At 33.3% G+C, this 22,071-nt stretch overlaps 1 protein-coding gene across 6 annotated transcripts in view; it reads left to right on the top strand.

The window, feature by feature from the left end:
* The window catches only part of LOC140452119 (anoctamin-5-like), a 127,185-nt gene that overhangs the window by 43,883 nt on the left and 61,231 nt on the right, over positions 1–22,071 (top strand). For 5 of the 6 annotated variants that reach the window (XM_072546205.1, XM_072546239.1, XM_072546231.1 and 2 more), the window contains 6 exons: positions 2,249–2,585; positions 6,987–7,055; positions 10,105–10,167; positions 13,493–13,653; positions 15,511–15,676; positions 15,867–16,099. In XM_072546205.1, coding sequence (XP_072402306.1) covers positions 2,249–2,585; positions 6,987–7,055; positions 10,105–10,167; positions 13,493–13,653; positions 15,511–15,676; positions 15,867–16,099 — 1,029 coding nt within the window. The remainder of the gene's footprint in view (positions 1–2,248; positions 2,586–6,986; positions 7,056–10,104; positions 10,168–13,492; positions 13,654–15,510; positions 15,677–15,866; positions 16,100–22,071) is intronic. The other variant, XM_072546213.1, reaches the window with a different exon arrangement.

Genomic DNA, 22,071 nt, shown 5'->3' with positions numbered 1-22,071 from the left:
AAACCTATTTTGTAATTGTTGAGTTGGATATGAAGTTTAATCTAATTAAAAATAAAAATAAATTATTAACAGCTTACTTTCATTAATTAAAACGTATCGATTTTTTAGGTTAATCTAGTTTTTCGTATATTTTCACTATCTTGTTTCCATATAACTTTTCATCATGCGACATTATTCCGGCCTGGCCCCGTTTTGTCATGAAATATTTTGCGTTAGTTGTGGTTATCAAGCGCTTGCTCTCCCTTTCAGTTGTTTTTGGACATTTGTGTAATTACAAGAAATTTATTTAGGTACTGTTTTTGTGCTTCAACCTAATAAAAATGTTAGTATAGTTTTACTATTTTTAATATTATTTTTTATCTTTTACAACAGTATATAATATGAAAATGTATAACAAGTACCGCGACTCACAAGAAGTTGCACCTAATTCTGTTAAAATTATTAGTGAATAAACTTTACTCGTATTTCTCTATATGGTAATGGACGTAATAATTAAATTGTATCTGTATCTGTGCTTTTTAATTTTCTATATTTTTATTATCTTTAATCAGCTTCTTGTTTTTTTTTTCGTCGTTTATTGTCAATGGCTTCTCTTTGAAACCAATACATATGTGACATTCAGTTTATGCGGTAGAGTTTTTGTGTTAATCTAAGTTTCTGGTTCATAGTTTGCATAAATCGATTATTAAGTTTTCGTTTAAGACACGTGAAATTTTTTCTTAGTATATAGTTTACCTAATGCTTCTTAACTCCGCTGTTTTCATCTTTCATGATGTTAATTTTTTATCAATATCTTAATTTGTGTCTTATTCACAAGGAAAATTAATTTCCTGTAGTCTGTTTACCAGAAATCACAAAAATTTTAATTAAAAAATCCTTTAATAAAAAGGTACATTTTTGTGTCTGAGTATTAAATTTGTCTTTTGTCAATTGTTATTTGGTAAGAATAGATTATTTTCCATATTTAGAGGAGTGATTTGAAATGAATTCGTACTGACTTTTCGTCTGCGACCAATGTAGGCTTTATCAAATACCATGCGTTAACGGACGGATGCCTATTCTCTGAAATGTGCCCAGGCACTCTCAGTTTGTCAGAATTCGCATTATGATTAGATGCAGATCCTCTTCTTTACGATTTAAGTTAATCGAATATTTTTGTTATTCAGATGGCGTCTGTGAACATTATGGGGATAGTGATTTGATATTCTATTAAGCTCCCTACTCCAGTCGTCAGAGACAAAAATGTCACTGAAACTCTAAAAATCATACGAACAAACTGAATTTTGCTGAGAATATCAATTTTGGGATCCCAAAAAAGATGCAAAAAATTTACCACTCCTACTCCCGGGCTTCCTCTAAAACCCCCTCAGAAGGGAGGAGGAGGAATCTATTTACTAAGAATCTGTACGCCGTAGAAAGAATATTTCGAATAAAATTGTAGCTGAAATAATTTTGAACAAAAATGTTATTTTCACTTTTTGTGTAGAATGAACCGTTTTCTCGGAAACAACGCTAACGTCTGAAGCGACAGGCGGCTTTGAATATCAGTTACGCGCTGCAAATCAATTTTAAATAAAATTTGTATCAACTCGACGGTAAAAATTCGATATCGTTTGATCAGAGTGTCCTATCAATAAAAATCAAAATGCGTTTTAAAGGTGATGATGGGCTAATAAGTCCATTATCAGTGCATTTAACAGGTATAAATGAGTAAAGCTACTAAATAAAAAATGGGTAAAATCTCTTTAAATGTTGTTAACTTTATAAATTAATACATATTTACTTTAGTTACAAACAACATTTAAAGGGTTTTTACCACCTATTTAGTGGCTTAACTCATGTATACCTGGTAACTGCACTGATGATGGACTTATTTGTCCAAAAACGTCCTGTGATGTAACCCTAATGGGCATTTTTAGAATATATATGTACCTTTCATAAAGGTTTTTTTTAAATAAAAGTTTTTATGATTCATGGTATACAGCGAACTACAGGAATTTTATTTTCCTTATGGATATTAGAGAATAAGTTCTAGGAAGGTAGTTTTGAACGGGAAGAAGCCGAAAGTTGTATGCCAATCCAATAGTAATTATTAAAAATTTAATTTAACCGTTAAACCTTATTTCTCTAAGTTCTCATTTTATATCCGCTGAATTAATATTTACTAATGAAGGAAAATGATAAGTATTTACTTCTTATATTTTTCCTATATATCTTTTTACCATTGTAATGTATGTTTAATTTTTAGGGATTTTATGGAGAAACCAGCTACCATTCAGGACATATTCGGAGAAACCCCAATTAGCAATAATATTTCCCAAAACAACCAAAAAGAAGCACACGAATGTCCGTGTTGTAAAAATTCTAGTCGACTTTGTAATGCTGTGAAATGTGCTACACCAAAGATATTTTTTGATGATGGAGTTAGATCGGTAGATTTCGTTTTAGTATGGGATTCCTCGGACCATCACGCTACTATGGAAGAGTCGTATGATAAGAGGCAGACGTTCGAGAGAAATTTACGAAAAGAGGGATTGGAGCTCGAGCATGCGCATCCAGAACAAAATGGTTTAAACTTTGTAAAGGTAAAATCTGTAGTCAGAGCAGAGCTATTAAATAGTCAGACCACATAAAATACACCTAACGCTATTTTGTGTAAATGGGTAAATTGGGTATGAAACAGTGCGTAACAGCAAGCAATACGGTAACTCTCGGTAAAAATACGCCATTTCGCGTATTTTACTATAAATGACGTCAGGAATTGGATTTTTCTGTCTTCAGTTTTATGTTATATTGATTGTATAACATTGCAATTCATTATTTTTTAATATTCTTTTGCTTAACGGATCTTGGCAACTACAATCTGATACCAAGCGTTACTAATGGTGTTTGCACATTTTTGTAAATAATTATTATTTTTTTTTTTTTAATTTCTGTATAGTAGAGATTTTTTTCGATTAATTATCTTCAACCAATAACATTTCAAGGTTGAAACGTGTTTTTACCGAAGAAGAACGTAAACAAAACGTTGATAAGAGAGAATATTTATTTTGGATATTTGTGTTAGAGAACTTGATTTGTGCACTATGTCTGATTGACTTTTCATCTTGCATAAAAAAGTAAAGTTCGTGTAACCTTCTGGCTAAGGTCTTTTATCTTGCATGAAAGGTGCATTCTTACGAAAAAATGAGTAATTTAACGTGAGAACAAGCAGCTGAAATCGTAGTTTTAATTGGAGATCGACGATTGCAGCAATATGTTGCTGGTGTTGTGAGAATCCACGAATTCAGCGTTTCAAAAGCTCAAGAGCTTGAGCAAAGTATTGAGAAACTCGAGGTTACACAAGAAGACCAGTACAAGAACGCCCCTGGTGCAAGAACCCCGCAGATGACCGTTATTTACGTCTGCAGACTTTGCGTACATGTCATGTTACAACTAGGCAACTGCAAAATGCGAACTGATTATAAGTTTTTGAGGGTTGATATTGGAGATTTGGGATCTGAAAATGACTCTGGAGTTTTTAAGGGATCTCAAATGGGTCAAGATATTGAAAATGGTACCGTCAAATTCGGAAAATTTGCATGGAAGTAATATCGAGATGCCATTCTTTTTTATTGCTGATGAAGCATTTCCTTTGAAGTCATATATTATTAGACCTTGCCCAGGCAAGAACTTTGAGGAAAAAAATTGGTATTTAACTACAGGTACATTTATCAATTCTGCTATATGTTGGTTATTACTTAAAAATGCTTTTAGATTAACACGCGCAAGAAGAACAATTGAAAATTCATTTGGAATCTTAGCAAGTAGATGGAGAGTATATCGGTCACCCTTATTATGTTCTATAAAAACAACAGAGGCTATTGTTAAAACTACCGTGTGTTTACATAAGTATTTAAGGACTGATGCATCACAAACTTATACTCCACCAGCATTGTTAGATACAATTTTAGAAGATGGTGAATTAGCGGAAGGAGAATTTAGAGAAATAACAAAAACTGATACAAATTTAACCCCTGCTGGTCGAATGGGATCGAACATGGCTGCAAATGCTGTAACAAGATTAAGGGATAGATTAGCCCACTATTTAATATCTGATGTAGGTTCAATACCTTGGCAGCAAAAATATATTAATAGGGACAGAATTTAATTTTTTTTATTATAACCAATGTATATAAAGTATTATTCTTGAAAAATAAATTTTACTCAACTGAAATGAAAATAATTAGTTCTTTTGCATAGTTTATTATGTTAATCTGTATATTTCAATAAAAGATCTAGTACATCTTTTTTAAATTTTGATTTGTTTTTTGGTGTTAATGACTGCATATCTTCTACTACTGACTTCATAAAATTTAAGTCACTACTGCTGTGTGAGCCTTCTAATTTTGACTCACAAAATTTATTAAAATTAGCTGCTGCAACAGTCATCATGTCCAGTGCTTTCTTTCTAGATTGGATCGGTGTTGACTGTGGCAATTGTGGTTGTACTTCCTCTGGTGGAACATACTCTATAATTATTTCCTCTTGAGGAAATTCAATCTCCTTCACTGTTTCCTCCAGATCTTCCGAAATATCAAGTCTATAAACCAAAATCACATTGTATAATTAAATTTATTAAAATGAACTAACTTACTTAGTGTTAGCAGTAAATTCCAATAGTTTCTCCAACAGATGTAAAGCTAAAAATAAATTTATTATATATTTTGAAAATTCTCAAGTATTACTTTGTTAACTAAATATTCAAAACATTATCTTGCCTACAACTTGAATTGGTAGGAGAAGGTACTTTTCTTTTTGTTAGAGGTGATTCTGCTATGGAAGATGTTAACCTAAAACATAAAAAATATTTAAAAGAAAGTAGTAATAAAGCTAGTAGTATATTATGAATAACCTATATTTATGAATGCATAATGAGAGGTTTAAAAAGTCAGGTACAATATATATTAGAAATTTACTCTTCACCAGTTTCTTTACACATAAATAATTTGTAATATATTATAATCTAATTATTTTCGTGGGGTCCTTCTTTATATGCAATGATGCATGTGTCATACCTGAAGCACAATGTAATACACTGTAGTTAGCAGTGTTTTAAGATATTACCAACATTCTAGTATACTGCATATCCACATAAAACATTCAAGTTTTTGGAGCTTTTGTTCCAAGAGATTTATACTATCTTTTATAAAGAATAAATAAATGACTTACTTTCTTTTTCTTATATATGGTCCCAACCAAAGCATTATATTAAAATAAATAAAATCGATGACTTTATTTGTGGATCCTCCAGCTGAACCTGATGGAGCTTTAGCATTGTATTCCCGATATGCTCTAACAAAACGGTCTCTCAAATTCTGCCATCTTTTTTTAACTGTAGGAACTGTAATTAATAATAATTGTTTTACAAACAACCAATTATATTAAAATTTAAAGCTCACATACCATCACATTGACAATATTCTGCAATAGAACACCAACTATTGTTTTTCAATGTCTTATCTTTATAACCCTTACTGCATCGATCATATAGATGAGGACATTTATCCACTAAAGAAATGAATAGTTCGTCATAGTCATTCATTTTAATGTAAAATAAATAAAATGTTTAGACACGAGGGTTAGGTTATAAAATGGTCACTCACAATGTAAACAAATTTTTATTTGGCATTTGACAGTGTTTTAAATACTGCTTTCTGATTGGTTCCGGGAATACAACGGGAACGAGAAAGTTGAAAAATTGGCAACTTCCCGTTCTCGTTACCGGACGGCTTCTCGTTCTCGGTTATTGTGCATCTAACTTTTTTCCCGTTTTCGTTCTCGTACTTGTTCCCGGGCAATTGTGCAGCCGCCTTAGTCTTTGATTTTTCATTTTACTGGAATAAACCACTGTTAAATATTCCTACGTTTCATTCCCTGACATTGCCAAAAAATTTAGGAGATACTAATCAAAACTTCTAGGCTTTATAGTTTACAAGTTATTAAATATTTGAAGTGGAGATATCGAAGATTTTATCTAACTTTTAGTCCTCATAACTTTTTTTTTGTGGAATGCAACTTTTACCCCATACCTCTCCCTTACTCCTTACACCTTTATCATCTTCTGTTTTTCCTTGCAATTTATAGAAGACAAAGATTAAAGCAAAAATTTGAATTTTGATTTCGTCAAAGAAATCTTCGCATTTCTACTTTGTTGATTTATTCTCAGATGTCGCTGTAGCGTCCATATTGAAGCAATTTTATTGTTGCTTCTTTTGACAGAAAATATTTGATTTCACTTTTAGAGCTTCTGTACCAGTCGCTCTGATGAATCCTGGTAGGATGAAATACGTGTAAGCGACTATACAGAGGCTCTATACGTGAAATCAAATCTTAACTGTCTTTTCTTTTATAATATGCAAATTTGAAAATTTATTTATAAAAAAATTGTTTATAAAAATTGGTACCATTTTTGGAGGTGGGGGACCTACATATTCGACATACATTTATTATTTGTCATAAAAGTTGTGTTTCTCAACATATACTGGCCAACATATTAGGAAAATATGATAAACAAACTTAAGTTATATACTTATATAATCATTCTGTAGATGTGGCTTAAATCTCATATCATTATTTTGTTATTTTTTCATGTTATCACGCAAGTTTTATTACACACCCTACTCTATTTAAATTAATTTTTTCAATGACTCTAATCGATTTTCTTGTATTTGAAAAGCACATAACTAAAGTTTATAATTATTGATATTATTACAAGCTGTTCTATTAGTTTATACATTAATTCATTGCTGTGATTGTTGATATTTTGTTTATGTAAATTATAAATGATACTGAGTTTACTTTTTAAACCAAACTGAATATTAAAAAAAAATATCATTTGTCGGATCATCATTAAAGTTTGTCGAACATTTAGATAGTTTTTTTATATATTGACGAATTCATTTCGTAAATATTTTCAATAGAATAATGGATTATTTATTTTTTAGATCCATGTACAAAAAGAAGTACTACGTCGATATAGTGAAATTTTAAAACTGCGAATGCCAATGAAAGAAGTAAGTATAGTCAGATAATATTCAAAATTTAAAATAATTTTAATACGAATCTAATAGAAAAAAAATGTGAATATTGTAAAAATACTGTTAGTATTGTTCTTTTGAGTTGTTAGGTAATTGAAAATGAAAACATTTTCAATTACCTAACAACTTAAAAATTATTTTCATTTGACGTCAAAAATCTTTTTCCTAGTATTCCTCCTACAGAAACTTTTGTTCTAGTAGAAGACCTTTTAGATCATAATATTACAAATCCAATCATTGCGTCTGAAATGTTAGATCTTCTTGAAATTTGCGTAAGCCAGGACATCTTTGAATTTAATAATCAAATATTTACAAATAACAGTGCAGGACTTATAATATATAATATATAATCAGATATTTTTATGGACCATCTAGAAAAAAAGATTTCAAAACATCCCATATTCAAACAGTTTTTGTATTGGTGGAGATACGTAGACGATGTACTGGTATGTTTTACAGGAACTAACAGACAACTTGACCAATACTTAGCGTATATTAATTCACTCAATCATATTGAATTCACAATCGAAACAGAACAGAATCAATCCACAAATTTTCTAGATTTAAAAATTATCAGACTTAAAAACAAAGATGAGTTGTCCGTATTTTATAAACCTACCCTTACTGACACAACTATACACAATTCATCATCCCATCCTACACAACATAAATTGGCTGCCTTCTATAGCATGTTACATAGATTAATAGAAATTCCCATGTCAAAAAAATAACTTCAAGATAGAACTGAATATCATTAAGCAAATAACAGTAAACGATGGGTACAACGAACACACAATAAATAAAATTTTAAATAAAGAACTACATAAGAAAGCCCTGAACTTAGTATTTCCACCACCAGAGAAAAAACCCAGTACTTTTTGCTCGATTACCAATACCGGCAAGATACTAACAACAATAGCCAAACACCAGCTTTTAGAACAAACAACAACTTAGACAAATATATTATGAACAACAAGAACCAGAAGAACTTCATTACATTATCCCAACTGTATTTTCTATAATTTAATACCGTAAATATCTTTTGTTTGGCACTCGGTTTAATAAAATAAATAAATAATAAATAACAAAATTGATTGACCTTTTGAACCATAAAATTATATATGTATACCCAGTTACTCCCCGCAAAAATTCTTCTAGTAAAACACTTTATACAATAAAATTTCTTTGAGTCTTTTTTGAAATTTTTGAAATTTTGAATTTTTTAAAAGGCCCAGTGTAGTATATATATATATATATATATATATATATATATATATATATATATATATATATATATATATATATATATGTATATATATATATATACATATGTATATATATATATATATATATATATATATTATAAATCAGTTTTCATCGAAAAGCTATAAGAAGCGACTAATCCTATCAGACACGGAACTAGGGAAGTTAAGTTAATAATATTGCTGATATGAATTAGTAACCTATCTTAAGCGCTCGGCAGCGGTGTGGGAGGATCGTAAACAGTGTGGCTTTGACGCGATGCACGAGCATCTTAACTACCTCATCCCCTTTCACTCCCCTTAAACACCTAGTCGTCTTGTTGGCAGCTGTACACTATTGTCTGCGTGTGATAGAACCACACACGTAAAATAAAAGAACCAAAAGTTCTTTTATTTTATTTGAATTTAATAATTAGTCTTTTACCATACCGTTGATCAGGGTTTGGAAAATGGAATAAGTACATTTTGAGCTGCATTTTTTTGAAACTTTAAACAGTATGGATTGTTTCTTTGCAACTTCATTTTCACACTGGGAAGTTCTCCGATAATATGTATCACTGACATTGAAACCTAAAAGTAAGACAAGATAGTCTGCAAGATTATATGCTCTCGAAGCTGTGTATAAATATTACGGTAAAGTTGTACAGGCTCTGGAAGATCTTAAAATCAATGATTTCTCAACAACTGTAAGTACTACCAGCTTCTTTTTTAAAAATATTGGGAAATTTGAATTCATCGTTTTGGCGTATTTTTGACATGCTTCGTTGATAAGGATCAGTAATGTCAATGAGTATTTGCAAAGAAAAGATAGACAGTAAATTTGGCTGCCCGGAACCTTCAGGGTCTTTTAATATTGTTGAAGTCATGCAGAGAATTTGTTAAATCTGAGGGTAAAATTTTAACAAGCGTAAATGATTTACCATCTGAGCTCTCAGAAACAAATGCCTGATGAGCTGCGTGACGATTAACAGTCCTTAACAGTGAATAACCGACAAGTGCTGAGATTGTGTACCGATTAGTCATGTTAAAGGCAATTGACCGGATGATTACGGAACTAAGGCTAGGGCTACATAAAAAGCAAGGATGGAATGAAGAATTCAAATAAAAGATCTAAAAATGAAATCAGAAAAATTGGCAAACATTTGGATTGCTGATCTGAGCATTGAAGAACGTAAATTTGAAATAGAAAGTTTTAAGCACTACGCTTTATAAGTTGATGAAAATTTAAAGCAAGCTACATCAAGTCGTATTTCTCGAAATAAACTAGAGAAAGGCTACCCTAGTATTACTACTGCAGTGAGAATGATTGAGATGTACACTTGGATAGAAAAGACTCTCTAGTATAAGTGCAACATCAATTGAACTCAAACCAGCATCACAAATACACTACATAACAAATGTTTGCATACAATACAAAAAATTTATTTCTATTACTTATGTATAATAACTGTAATAATGTGTTTCCAATAAGTGTTTTTCATAAAAAAAAACTTCTTAGTAGCATCCATATGGTGTGTTATTTCAAATACCTACGCATTTAAAAAATAGCTTACGGAGGTATTATATCTTAGCGCTGTTCACGGGTGGGCTGAGGAGGATGGGCAAAGGGAACAGCAAACTGATCTTTGTCCTCGCCCCGACAAATCTACCAGATTAATCTTATTATTTTTATTTTTTTACTTAATACTAATTTGTATTTTCTTGATCTTACTTTTCTATATTTCTTTTGTACTTTTACTTTTATCTATTACTGTTTATTATAGGTTTTTTCTAGAGATCCGGAAGAAACAGAAAGATATAATGTATTTACTAGTATTGGCCAAAAGGTATATTATTATCACTATTTTTCATAACTTTGGTGTGGGATTAATTTGCTTCACTTTACTAACACTGTTTAACACTTGTATATATAGTAATTCTAATTCCTAATAGATTCCAGATGTTAACCACTAGTTTTACATTTAAATTTAGGTCATTACAAGTACAAAACGACATAGATTTCAATAGAGTGTTTATAAAATGGCGTAGAAGGCAAAACATTAAATTAAAATAGTAATAATATTTACAGTTAATAAAATTAGTAAATTATGTTTAATTTTTACTTTTGTGTGATAATAATTATTCTAAAATTATATCTAATTGATAGCTTGAGAATTAGAAATACAAATATCTAGAAGTTTATATTTCTGGATATCTCTTTATTTTTGAAATTACGTCGCCTTTAATGTCAAAACATTCCACCATGTCTACCACAGAACATTCCAATCATACACAAGGTCATATTTTATGCATAGGTTCTAGCAGTTGTGTGTTGTCGTCAGTAGTGTTGCAGCATTGCAATATGTGACTTTGATCACAATTTCAAGTACTTTCTATACTAGCTGACGAAAAAAAATAAAACTAAAAGTAAGTACATTCTGACTCTTATTGTACTTTCTATACTAGCTGACGAAATAAAAAAAAAATAAAACTAAAAGTAAGTACATTCTGACTCTTATTGTAGCAAATATATACTCTGATAATAAAATATTAGGTATTTTGTGAGTAAAAAATGTTGTGTAACTTTAAAGTTACAGTGGTCCATAATGTATAACATAATTTTTTTTGCAGGTGGTAACAAAAATGGAACCTATTTGTGTAAAATAATTTTATGGTAAGAAAAAACTAAATATATTTAATATAAACTAAGATATAAATAAAAATATGTATATAAATATGTATAAACTAATATAAATAATGTTTAAATTTGTGAGATTTGTGGATATGACTCTAAAGATTCCATTCTAGAATTCGACAGTGAGGATGATGAAGTGGTACATATTTCAGAAAATGTTTGTTCTAAAGAAGTGAGCGTGGGAGATATGGAAGACAATAATGAAAACCAGGAAGATGATAATGAAAAAGAGGATGACAATGACGACAAAAATAACGTGCCCAATCCTCAGAATATCATATGGAAACGAATTACTAGTCGTTCTGCACAGCCAATTCAACCTTGGAAAGGTAGTTTACCCCCAGGACCTGAAAACCCGTATACTCCAATCAAGTATTTTAGAACGCTGATAGATGACAATATTTTGGACAATATCGTTTATTAAACAAATCTGTGTTCTACCCGAAAGAACACCGAGAAATCTTTAAATATGGACAAGAACGAAATAGAATAGTTTTTCGGTGTATATTTTTGTCAGTGTATGGTTTACCCTCAACTAGAATGTACTAGAAAGCGACCACTCAAATTTCAGTTGTTGCAGAAACTATGAGTCGGAATCGCTGGGAACAAATAAAAAACAATATCCACTTCAATGACAATAGTCAGATAATTCCTGGAGATAAGTTATACATAATCAAACCGCTTTTAGAACCAGTTATAGAAAATTTTCGGAAAATGCCAATGACAGAAAAACTATCAGTGTATGAACAAGTTATTCCTTTTAAAGGAACACATAGTCTAAAACGTATATAAAAAAAAAAAAACAAAAACGTGAGGCTATAAAACGTTTCTCCTATGCGATACCAACGGAATTGTATATCATTTTGAAATGTATACTGGTAAAAAGAGGCGGCCGATTCTCATTCGCTTCACTGTCGAATGGTTCAGTGGATGTGGATTCAAACCCCGGCTCGGTGTAGAGAAAAATAAAAAAGGCTAACGCAGCAGTTTAAAATTCTAAAACGAATCTGCGGCTTAGACTAGAATATGCTGGTGTCTGATCGGCCTATGGTGAAGCAGTACGGCAAGAGATAAGGGCTAGCGGCTCGGTAATACTCTTCCATAGATCCCTATCGGAAGGGCGTGGCGCCTAAATATGTTAGAGTCTGCGGAAATGTGGTTCTTCGATTGGAACTGGTTTACAAGTATGCAATTGCAAATTGAACAGGACAAGTTGGGTATTCCCCCTTTACGGGTGTGGTGCGTTCTAACAGATTGAAAGGATGTAATTTCTCTACCGATAAAAATATGAAAAAGAAAGGAAGAGGGAAATTCGAAGAACTTGTCTACAAGAAAGAAGGGATAACCCTTAGAGCAGTCACATGATACCACAACAAGCCGGTGCATTTACTGAGTTCGTCTGTAGGCACGTATCCTACATGTCAAGTTTAAAGATGGGACAAAGCAAAGAAAGAAACTATTTTTGTGGAATGTCCTAACACTGTTACGTTTTACAATAAATGTATGGACGGAGTGGACTTAATGGACTCGTTGATGGCTTTATATAGAACTAAGATTCGTTCTAAAAAGTGGTACCTCCACATTGTGTTCCATACATTTGATTTAGCAGTTGTGAATGCTTGTTTACTTTATGAAAGAGACACCCAGTTACTTGGTATAAGAAAAGACGATGAACTAAATGTTTTAGATTTCAAAGCATCTATTGCCGCTTGTCTTTGTCAAGAGGGTAAAGAGAGGCTCAAGAAGAGGGGAAGGCCCAGTATATCTATAATAGAACAAGAAATAGAGCACAAAAGAAAAAGAGGACCTATCGCTTCTCTATCGGAGAAAAACATACGGAAAGACGAAATAGGCCATTGGCCTAAGTTTTCAGAAAAGCGCAGTCGTTGCAAGAAACAGGGATGCCTACGCGTGCCAAAAGTAATATGTGAAAAATGTAATGTCAATTTGTGCTTTACGCCTAATTCTATTTGCTTTGTGGACTGTCATAAAATTAACTTTTTTTTCCATTGTAACTTGAGAGTCACAAATCCTATTAAAACAAAGAAAATAAAGAATTAAAAAAAATGTTCAAAAACGTTTTAATTTGATCCTATCCTGGAAATATATAACAGTAGAAATTTGTTTTGCATTAAAAATAATTGGGCAGTACAGGCGTAAAATAATTTTTTTTTAATAAATATATCATAAAACGATATTAGGAATACGCTTTCACATTTCACAATATACCAGTCACGGATTATTATTTACGTATATTATGGATAACCGGCAGGTTTATCATTTAAAAAATAATATAGTACTTATTAAAAAACTACCATTACACTACTATATTTTTTGCTTATCTGATAATGTAATTATTGGGGAAATGCAAAACCTAAATATTTGTGTAGTTGTTAGATTATTTGCTTATGAAATGCATTTTTGTCCCATTTTGGCGCAAATAGGTATGACAAAACAGTATAAATATATTTTTTTAGATTCCCGCACTTCGACAAATTTCAAGACAAACCAATTTTCTTATAGAAGGAATCACCGACCAGTGGGATAAGCTAAAAACCTGGGTATTTGTGGATGAAAGTACATTTCCCAATAAAGCACATCGATTCACTGCCATTTACAGCAGAGATAAAGAATATTTGTAAGTTTTGTTTTGTTTCTAATATTACATGAAATAAATAACACATTCTGGATGTTTCTTTTTCGTTCTCCTTCTTGTAGAAATAATCCGTGTTTTATCATTTACTTCCACCATTTTGTTGTTCCATACAAATCGATAGATACATTATTTTATATTTAAATTTTTTGCATTCCTTAATAGGTTCACTATCGGTCCTAGTAAAGAGTCCACCGACCTAAGGAGTCAAAGAATAAACATTAAGCTGTAAGTTGTAAGAGTGTAAGGCTGTAGGAATGCCAGTATTGATGTAATGGGAAAATATTTCCTTATGTTTTATTATTGTAATATTTTAGTTATGCCCATTTTTGAATTGTTGGTTTCCTAACCACGTTAACAACTGTTACCGTATTTATTAAATAAATTAATAAAAAAATCTAAAGTTATACTAAAAACTGTTATAATTTGGATTGAAATTTTTTTAAAGTTAAAGAGTCTAGAGTGTTTTCTAATTACTATTAATAAATAAGAACTTCAAGTTGAAAACAAAATATTTTCTTCAAACAAGCTTAAATTTATTTAATTTTCTTCATAGGGTAATAATTTTAAAATCAAGTAATTGATCTATACTTTAGAACGAAGGTTTAAATTTTTTCCTCCAGTTCAAGAAAAATTCTGCAATAACCGATTTATTGCCACACAAATACTTTTTGGACGAGGTAGCCTTTATATCTAATTATTCTATGCGGAATTTATAAAAAGAGAATTTACTTTTTGTTGAAATAGCATGAATGCAAAAAGATATCTCTAAAGATAAATAATCAGTTGTCTGTTTTTTTTTTTAATCGATACCTGAAAGACATAAAATTTGTCATATCTCTGTCATAAATCGACCGTACAGCAGCCATTCCAGAATTGTCGAAATCTATACCAGCTTGTACACGTCTCATCATGGGTATCAACTGTTTTTGAAGGCACGTGGTAGTGCCCAAAAAGTGTTTGCTGCCTGCGATATTCTGCCTCGCAGTCATGCTAAAGTTGACTGTTTCGGGTTCTCTGCCACAGAGTCTGCAGCTTAAGTCTTTACGAGACACCCTCATTGTATGCAAGTTTTCCTTGACTTGTGCATATCTAGTAAGGAAGTCTGTTATGATTCTGTCTGATTTATCCTTGTTTCCGTTGTGTTTCAGCTTTATGAGCGCATTCTGTTCAATATACATTTTGCCGTATACTTGACCGGAGTATATTGTAGCTGAGCCTCTTCTAGCAAGTTCATTGGCTCTTTTGGTGCCTTGTGTTCTCCGATAACCTGGTACCCATACCAGTATGACACTGTTATGTTCCACAAGTCTATCGAGTTCTCGGTATTAGCACACTAACTTAGAGACTATCTTTCCACTTCGGAAATCGTTCTCGTATTTTGAGAACGATTTCCGAAGTGGAAATTGAAACGTCAATAAACGTACCTTTATTTGTGGCTTATTCCCATTTAAATAGTAATTACTTTAAAATGCCACAAGAAACTAGCTTCAGAACAATATTAGGAATATCATGAATGAATTTATTCGAATAGTAATCTAGATGGAAGGTATACTGTAGGCACGTAATAAATGCTTTTAGATATGTACGCATTATGGATGTAATTATTGCTATAATAATAAGAAGGATATAGGTGTTACGGTATTTTCGTAATCATGTTGTTTAGTGAATAAGTGGACACTTGCTAACATATTAAGATAAACTTTTACCGCATTGGTATAATTTTTTTAGGTACGCCATTTCTATTTGTATGATATATTAAAGACTAAGATTAAATATACAATGGACTTTATAAAAAATATTTGAAGTAAGATATACTTAAAAGTACATATTTAATTTCAGATTTGATGTGAATTCACCCTATTTCTTTACTCCAGCGATACGTTCGAGAATTGTTCAGTTTATATTAGATAGAAAGACATATAGTGATAACAACAATGATTTTGACTTTGGTCTGGAAAGACTATTAAACGATAGAGTTTATTCAGCGGGATATCCGTTACATGATGTAAGTTTTCAGTAATCATTTATTGTTTCAACCTTGAAATAGACCTCAATTCAACTAGAATACTTGATTTCATGTGATAAATTGGTATGGCCAATTCTCATATTATATCAATAGCTTAATGAAAGGAAATTATTATACGAACACATTTTTTACATTGACCTGAAGTATTTGTAGCTCAATATGTTTTTAGGGTGACTTGAAACATTCTGATTCGGCAAGAAGTTTGTTATACACAGAATGGGCAGCTTTAAGAAGGTGGTACAGATACCAACCATTGGATTACGTAAAAGAGTATTTTGGTGTCAAAATAGGGTTTTACTTTGCCTGGTTGGGATTTTATACACACATGTTAATTCCCGCCGCCATTGTTGGTTTACTCTGTTTTTTATACTCCTGCGCAACATTGTATAATAACATACCAACGTAAGTAATAGTACAATTTATTATTACAATATATTACAATATATTACAATATATTACAATATATTACAATATATTACAATATATTACAATATACTACAATATATTACAATTTTTAAAAGTAACACCGAATATATACAGACAGTAAACATTAAGATTGTTACGTTTATAGTTCGTGTAAGAAAAAAATTGTCATAAGTATACATAATTAAAATTTATGCGGGACTGGCCTAACATCTTTTTTTTCGCAGTATTCGTTTATTTATAATCTTAGTAGTTTAGCCAAATCCATATTTTAGGAATATTAGATAATAATTAACAATTTGCTTTATGTGTTTATGTTAGATTTTGTGTACTACATGTAGGCGAAACCTATTGTTGTACTTGTTTATCAATGTTTTATCAAATGAGCCGTTGTTATATTAGGGAAAATAGGTTTAAATATTGGCCCCACTATTTTTTGAATTCGGACAGTTTCCTTCCGCATTAGGGAAAGGGGTATTTGATGTGTTCATGATGTTGTGCGAGCAATTTTGAAAAGGACGTGATAGCGCATATTTCTGGTTTAAGCCGACCTCTTGTTGAGGTATTTTATTGCGCGCCCCCTATAAGGACTACCCAGGGTGTTTGTGTTACTAAGTCAGCCTATCGATAATTTTATTTGCCGGTCTCATGCAGGTTTTGTTTTTCGTTAAGATTCCTTTAGTATATTGGAATTTAGGAGATTAGAGGGGATAGTGAATTATTTAGAAACACCAGTCCAATCATTTTGATAAAATTTAGTGTAGTTGTTACTTGTAGGTGGAATTTTTTCCTTGTATATTTCCTTCTTGATATTGTCTGGCTTTTATTTGGAGAAGATTTTGCATTTTGCTTTCTCTTACTGGTGTTCTAACGGTTGGATTGCCGGTCACGTTTGGAAATCCATACCGGCTTTCCTAGTGGCTACCTGAGGTGTAGGAGAAGGTCATATCGATGACAAAGGCAGAAATGTTCCTGTTAATACATTTAGATAAGTTTAGTTATATTCGGATATTAAGTTCTTGTACATACTTTTTACTTTACCCCGTTTTGATAAATAGTTATCATTGTTATTTGGTAATATTATATTCGACATTGTACAATGTTGTAATAATTTGTAATCGGTACCATTTATTATTATCCAGATTTAGCCATACGGCTCACACTCCCTCTAAGGGGAAAATTCACTCATCCCAGATACCTACGGTATCAAAAGGATTGAGCTCTGGTGAGACTCTTTCCATGTTATCGAGTTCTAGGTGACTTGGTATGTCGGTGTATCTTCCAAAAATTTTCGTACGCATCTGGACGTCGAAAATAACACAGCTTTCTGCATAATCTTATATAGATGTTCATTTAGACCCAGCTTTTTTATGTTTTCTAGGAGGCTCTTCGGGATGACTCCAGTGGTAAAAAGAATAATAGGTATCGTCTGGGTACTTTCCATTCTCCATTGTCTCCTGATTTGTATTTCTAGATCTCTGTACTTGGCGATCTTTTCGTTGTATTTAACACGTAAATTATTGGTGTTGGGTATCGCCACATCGATAAGTGTTGTTTGCCTAGTAATTTTATTAACTAGTATGAGATCGGGTCTATTATGGTTCACTGGTTGGTCTGTAAGCACAGTGCGGTCCCAATATAGCTTGTAGTTGTTTTCAAGCATTCTGTCAGGGACGTATTGATAATAACGAAGATGGTCGGTTTGGAGAAGTCCCAGTTTGTCAGCTCGTTCTTGGTGGATAATCTTTCCTACTGAGTCATGACGTTCTTTATAATCAGTACCGACAAATGCCTGGCAGCCACCGGTAAGATGTTGGATGGTTTCTTGGGCTTGTCATCCATATCGGCATTTGTCATTTTGGACTTGAGGATCTTTAACAATATATTTCAGTTAATTTTTAGTTGGAATAACCTGATCCTGAATGGCAAGTAGGAAATCCTCAGTCTCGGGAAACATCTTTCCTGATGTCAACCAATAGTTCGGCGCTGTATTGTCGACATATTCTTGGCTGATCTCATTAAGATGTCGCCCATGCAGAGGTTTACTCATCCAGGTGCGCATTTTGTCTTGCTTAGTCAGGTGGTTTATGCGCATTTCTTGTTCCCTCAGTTTAAGCGGCGTCGTATCATCTACTGCGCAAATTGCTCGATGTAAAGTAGATGTCTCAGCCTGTACCTGAAAATAAGTTCTTAAATTAGCAATTTGTTTATCCAATTTCTCACCTATATCCATAAGTCCTCTTCCCCCTTGATACCGCGGTAATGTTGTTCTCTCTACTGCACTGCGTGGATGATGTTTTTGCGCCTTTGTGAGAAGTGTTCTTACTTTCCGCTGAAGACCCTCTATATCCGTTTTTGACCACTTTATAATACCAAATGAGTAGCTCAGCGCGGAACAGGCGTACGTATTTAATGCCTTAAACAAATTTTTACTATTAAGATATGACCGATTTAGTTGTCTTACTCTTCGCACGAACTCCGAAGTTAGTTCAGTTTTCATTTGTTTATGGTCAATTTTCCGCGCTTGTTTTACTCCGAGATATTTGTCATATCATTTTCACCCATTGCCTCGATGTTATGGCCATCTTGCATATCGAAACCTCCGGGCTGAACCTTTCCTCTGACTATATTTAGTATACGGCACTTGTCTAGTCCAAAATTCATACTGATATCATTTGAGAAATTTTTCTACAGTTTTTAGCATCTCATCTAGCTGGTTTCGAGTGGAAGCCATTAATTTTAAATCATCCATATACAACAGATGATTAAGCTTCGCTACAACAGTGTTGTTATTTTTGATGCTAAAACCTGAGTCAGTAGAGTTCAGCAGCTGAGATAGTGGGTTCATTGCTAGGCAAAACCAAAGTGGACTCAACGAGTCCCCCTGGAAAAGCCCCCGGTTAATAGGGATATCTTCAGTTTCGATATTAATTTCACCCGGTCTTTGAAGGTGAATTTTAGTCTTCCACTCTGCCATTATATGCTTCAAAAAGGTCACGAGATTATCATCGGCTTTATATATTTTCAATATATCTATAAGCCATTCATGCGGCACTGAATCAAAAGCCTTCTTTTGCCTTATTATTATCCCAGATTTAGCCATACGGCTCACACTCCCTCTAAGGGGAAAATTCACTCATCCCAGATACCTAGGGTATCAAAAGGATTGAGCTCTGGTGGGACTCTTTCCGTGGTATCGAGCCCTAGGTGACTTGGTTTGCTGGAGTATCTCCCAAAAATTTTCGTACACATCTGGACGTCGCGAGGAGTACAGCTTTCTGCATGGCCTTATAAAGATGTTCATTTAGACCCAGCTGTTTGATGTTCGCTAGGAGGTTTTTGGGAATAACACCAGTAGTAGATAGAATAATAGGTACTGTTTGGGTACTTTCCATTCTCCATTGTCTCCTGATTTGTATTTCTAGATCTCTATACTTGGCGATCTTTTCGTTGTATTTAACACGCAAATTATTGGTGTTAGGTATCGCCACATCAATAAGTGTTGTTTGCCTGGTAAGTTTATTAACTAATATGAGATCCGGTCTATTATGCGCCACTGGTTGGTCTGTGAGCACAGTGCGATCCCAGTATAGCTTGTAGTTGTCATTTTCAAGCATTCTGTCAGGGACATATTGATAATAAGGAAGATGGTCGGTTTGGAGAAGTCCCAGTTTGTCAGCTAGTTCTTGGTGAATAATCTTTCCTACTGAGTCATGGCGATCTTTATAATCAGTTCCGACAAACGCCTGGCAGCCCCCGGTAAGATGTTGGATGGTTTCTTGGGCTTGGCATCCATATCGGCATTTGTCATTTTGGACTTGAGGATCTTTAACAATATATTTCAGGTAATTTTTAGTTGGAATAACCTGATCCTGAATGGCAAGTAGAAAGCCCTCAGTCTCGGGAAACATCTTTCCTGATGTCAACCAATAGTTCGGCGCTGTATTGTCGACATATTCTTGGCTGATGTCATTGAGATGTCGCCCATGCAGAGGTTTACTCATCCAGGTGCGCATTTTTTCTTGCTTAGTCAGATGGTTTATGCGCATTTCTTGTTCCCTCAGTTTAAGCGGCGTCGTATCATCTACTGCGCAAATTGCTCGATGTAAGGTAGATGTCTCAGTCTGCACCTGAAAATAAGTTCTTAAATTAGCAACCTGTTTATCCAATTGCTAACCTATGTCCATAAGTCCTCTTCCCCCTTGATATCGCGGTAATGTTATTCTCTCTACTGCACTGCGTGGATGGTGTTTTTGCGCCTTTTTGAGAAGTGTTCTTACTTTCCGCTGAAGACTTTCTATATCCGTTTTTGACCACTTTATAATACCAAATGAGTAGCTCAGCGCGGAACAGGCGTACGTATTTAATGCCTTAAACAAATTTTTACTATTAAGATATGACCGATTTAGTTGTCTTACTCTTCGCACGAACTCTGAAGTAAGTTTAGTTTTCATTTGTTTATGGTCAATTTTCCGCGCTTGTTTTACTCCGAGATATTTGTAAATATCATTTTCACCCATTGCCTCGATGTTTTGGCCATCTTGCATATCGAAACCTCCGGGCTGAACCTTTCCTCTGACTATATTTAGTATACGGCACTTGTCTAGTCCAAAATGCATACTAATATCATTTGAGAACGTTTCTACAGTTTTTAGCATCTGATCTAGGTGGTGTCGATGAAGGCAGTAAAAAGGTTTCTTTTTTTTGGTGTATGCCTGGTTAGAAATGACTGAGTCGATGACAAGTTGTTCTTTGCAGCCCATGGAGCCCTTAGCGCATCCTTTCTGTTGAGGCTCTATGATATTGTTTAGAGCACAGTGTTGGTAGATACGTTGAGCCACACAGGATGTGACCAATTTGTACAAAGTTGGAAGACAAGTAATTGGGCGGTACTTGGCTGGATCTTGGGTGTTATTTTGATCCTTCGGTATTAGATAAGTGGTTCCCTGAGTAAGAAATGATGGTATTTCCTGTGAATTAGAAATAATATTATTAATCAATACTGTTAAAAGGTCATGAACACTCCAAAACTTCTTTAGCCAGAAGTTTTGAACTCCGTCTGGTCCAGGAGATTTCCAGTTATGAAGCTCTTTGATAATGTTCGAGACTTCTTCAGTGGTGAAAGGCTCATGAGGAATATTCCTGTAGTGTTGACAGTTGATCGTCGTGTCTTCAATCCATCCAGCATTTTTGTTATGAGTAGCTGGCGTCGAAAGTTGGTTTTCCCAAAACTCATGAATTTCTTCTTGGCTTGGATAGAATTTATTTAGATTTTCTACGGTGGAATTAAGTTTTCTATAGAAAGCCTTTTCTGCATTCTCAAAAAGTATATTGTCGCATTTACGGTTATTACTAACTTTGTATCTCCTTAGGCGACCTGAATAAACGGAGAGTTTTTGTTTTAATGTGTCTAGGCAGTGTTGAGCTGTGTTGTTTTCTGGATCATGTTGTGAGTGTCTTGGAGTGTTTAGAATTATTTCTTCAGTTCTTTTAATTACTTTTCGACTTCTTACTCCTCGAATGTATTCTGTAATTTGTCCAATATCTCTGCGCAATAATTCAATTTTACTCAGCAGTCTTTTTTCCCAGGGTGCAATTCTGTTTTCGGTCCTTCCGATATTCGTTCCCTGTCTTGTTCTGATCTTAATGCCCATAACATTAGCAGTTGCTGTTGCTGCACAATAAATCAGCATATGCAAATATTCTAATGTATGGGCTTCCACGATATAATTGGGTAGGACTTCAGTGTTCATAATTTGTAACAGCGCACCTAATTTCTTACAAGAGTTTATTTTTGGTAGCGCTGGTCTGCTAAGTGGGTTTGTACCATTAAACTTTTGTACGGCACGTGCCATTTCTCTTACCAGGCTATCGTGCAACTCGTTGTTGTCCTGCTGCGTATTAACAGGTTGAGTTTCTTGTATGAGGGGCTCAGGAATCTGCTCATTAGG

This window comes from Diabrotica undecimpunctata, chromosome 1 (genome assembly GCF_040954645.1).
Source record: "Diabrotica undecimpunctata isolate CICGRU chromosome 1, icDiaUnde3, whole genome shotgun sequence".
Taxonomy (NCBI): domain Eukaryota; kingdom Metazoa; phylum Arthropoda; class Insecta; order Coleoptera; family Chrysomelidae; genus Diabrotica; species Diabrotica undecimpunctata.
Note: the sequence above shows the minus strand (reverse complement) of the source record. Positions and strands in the feature narration are given on the sequence as shown.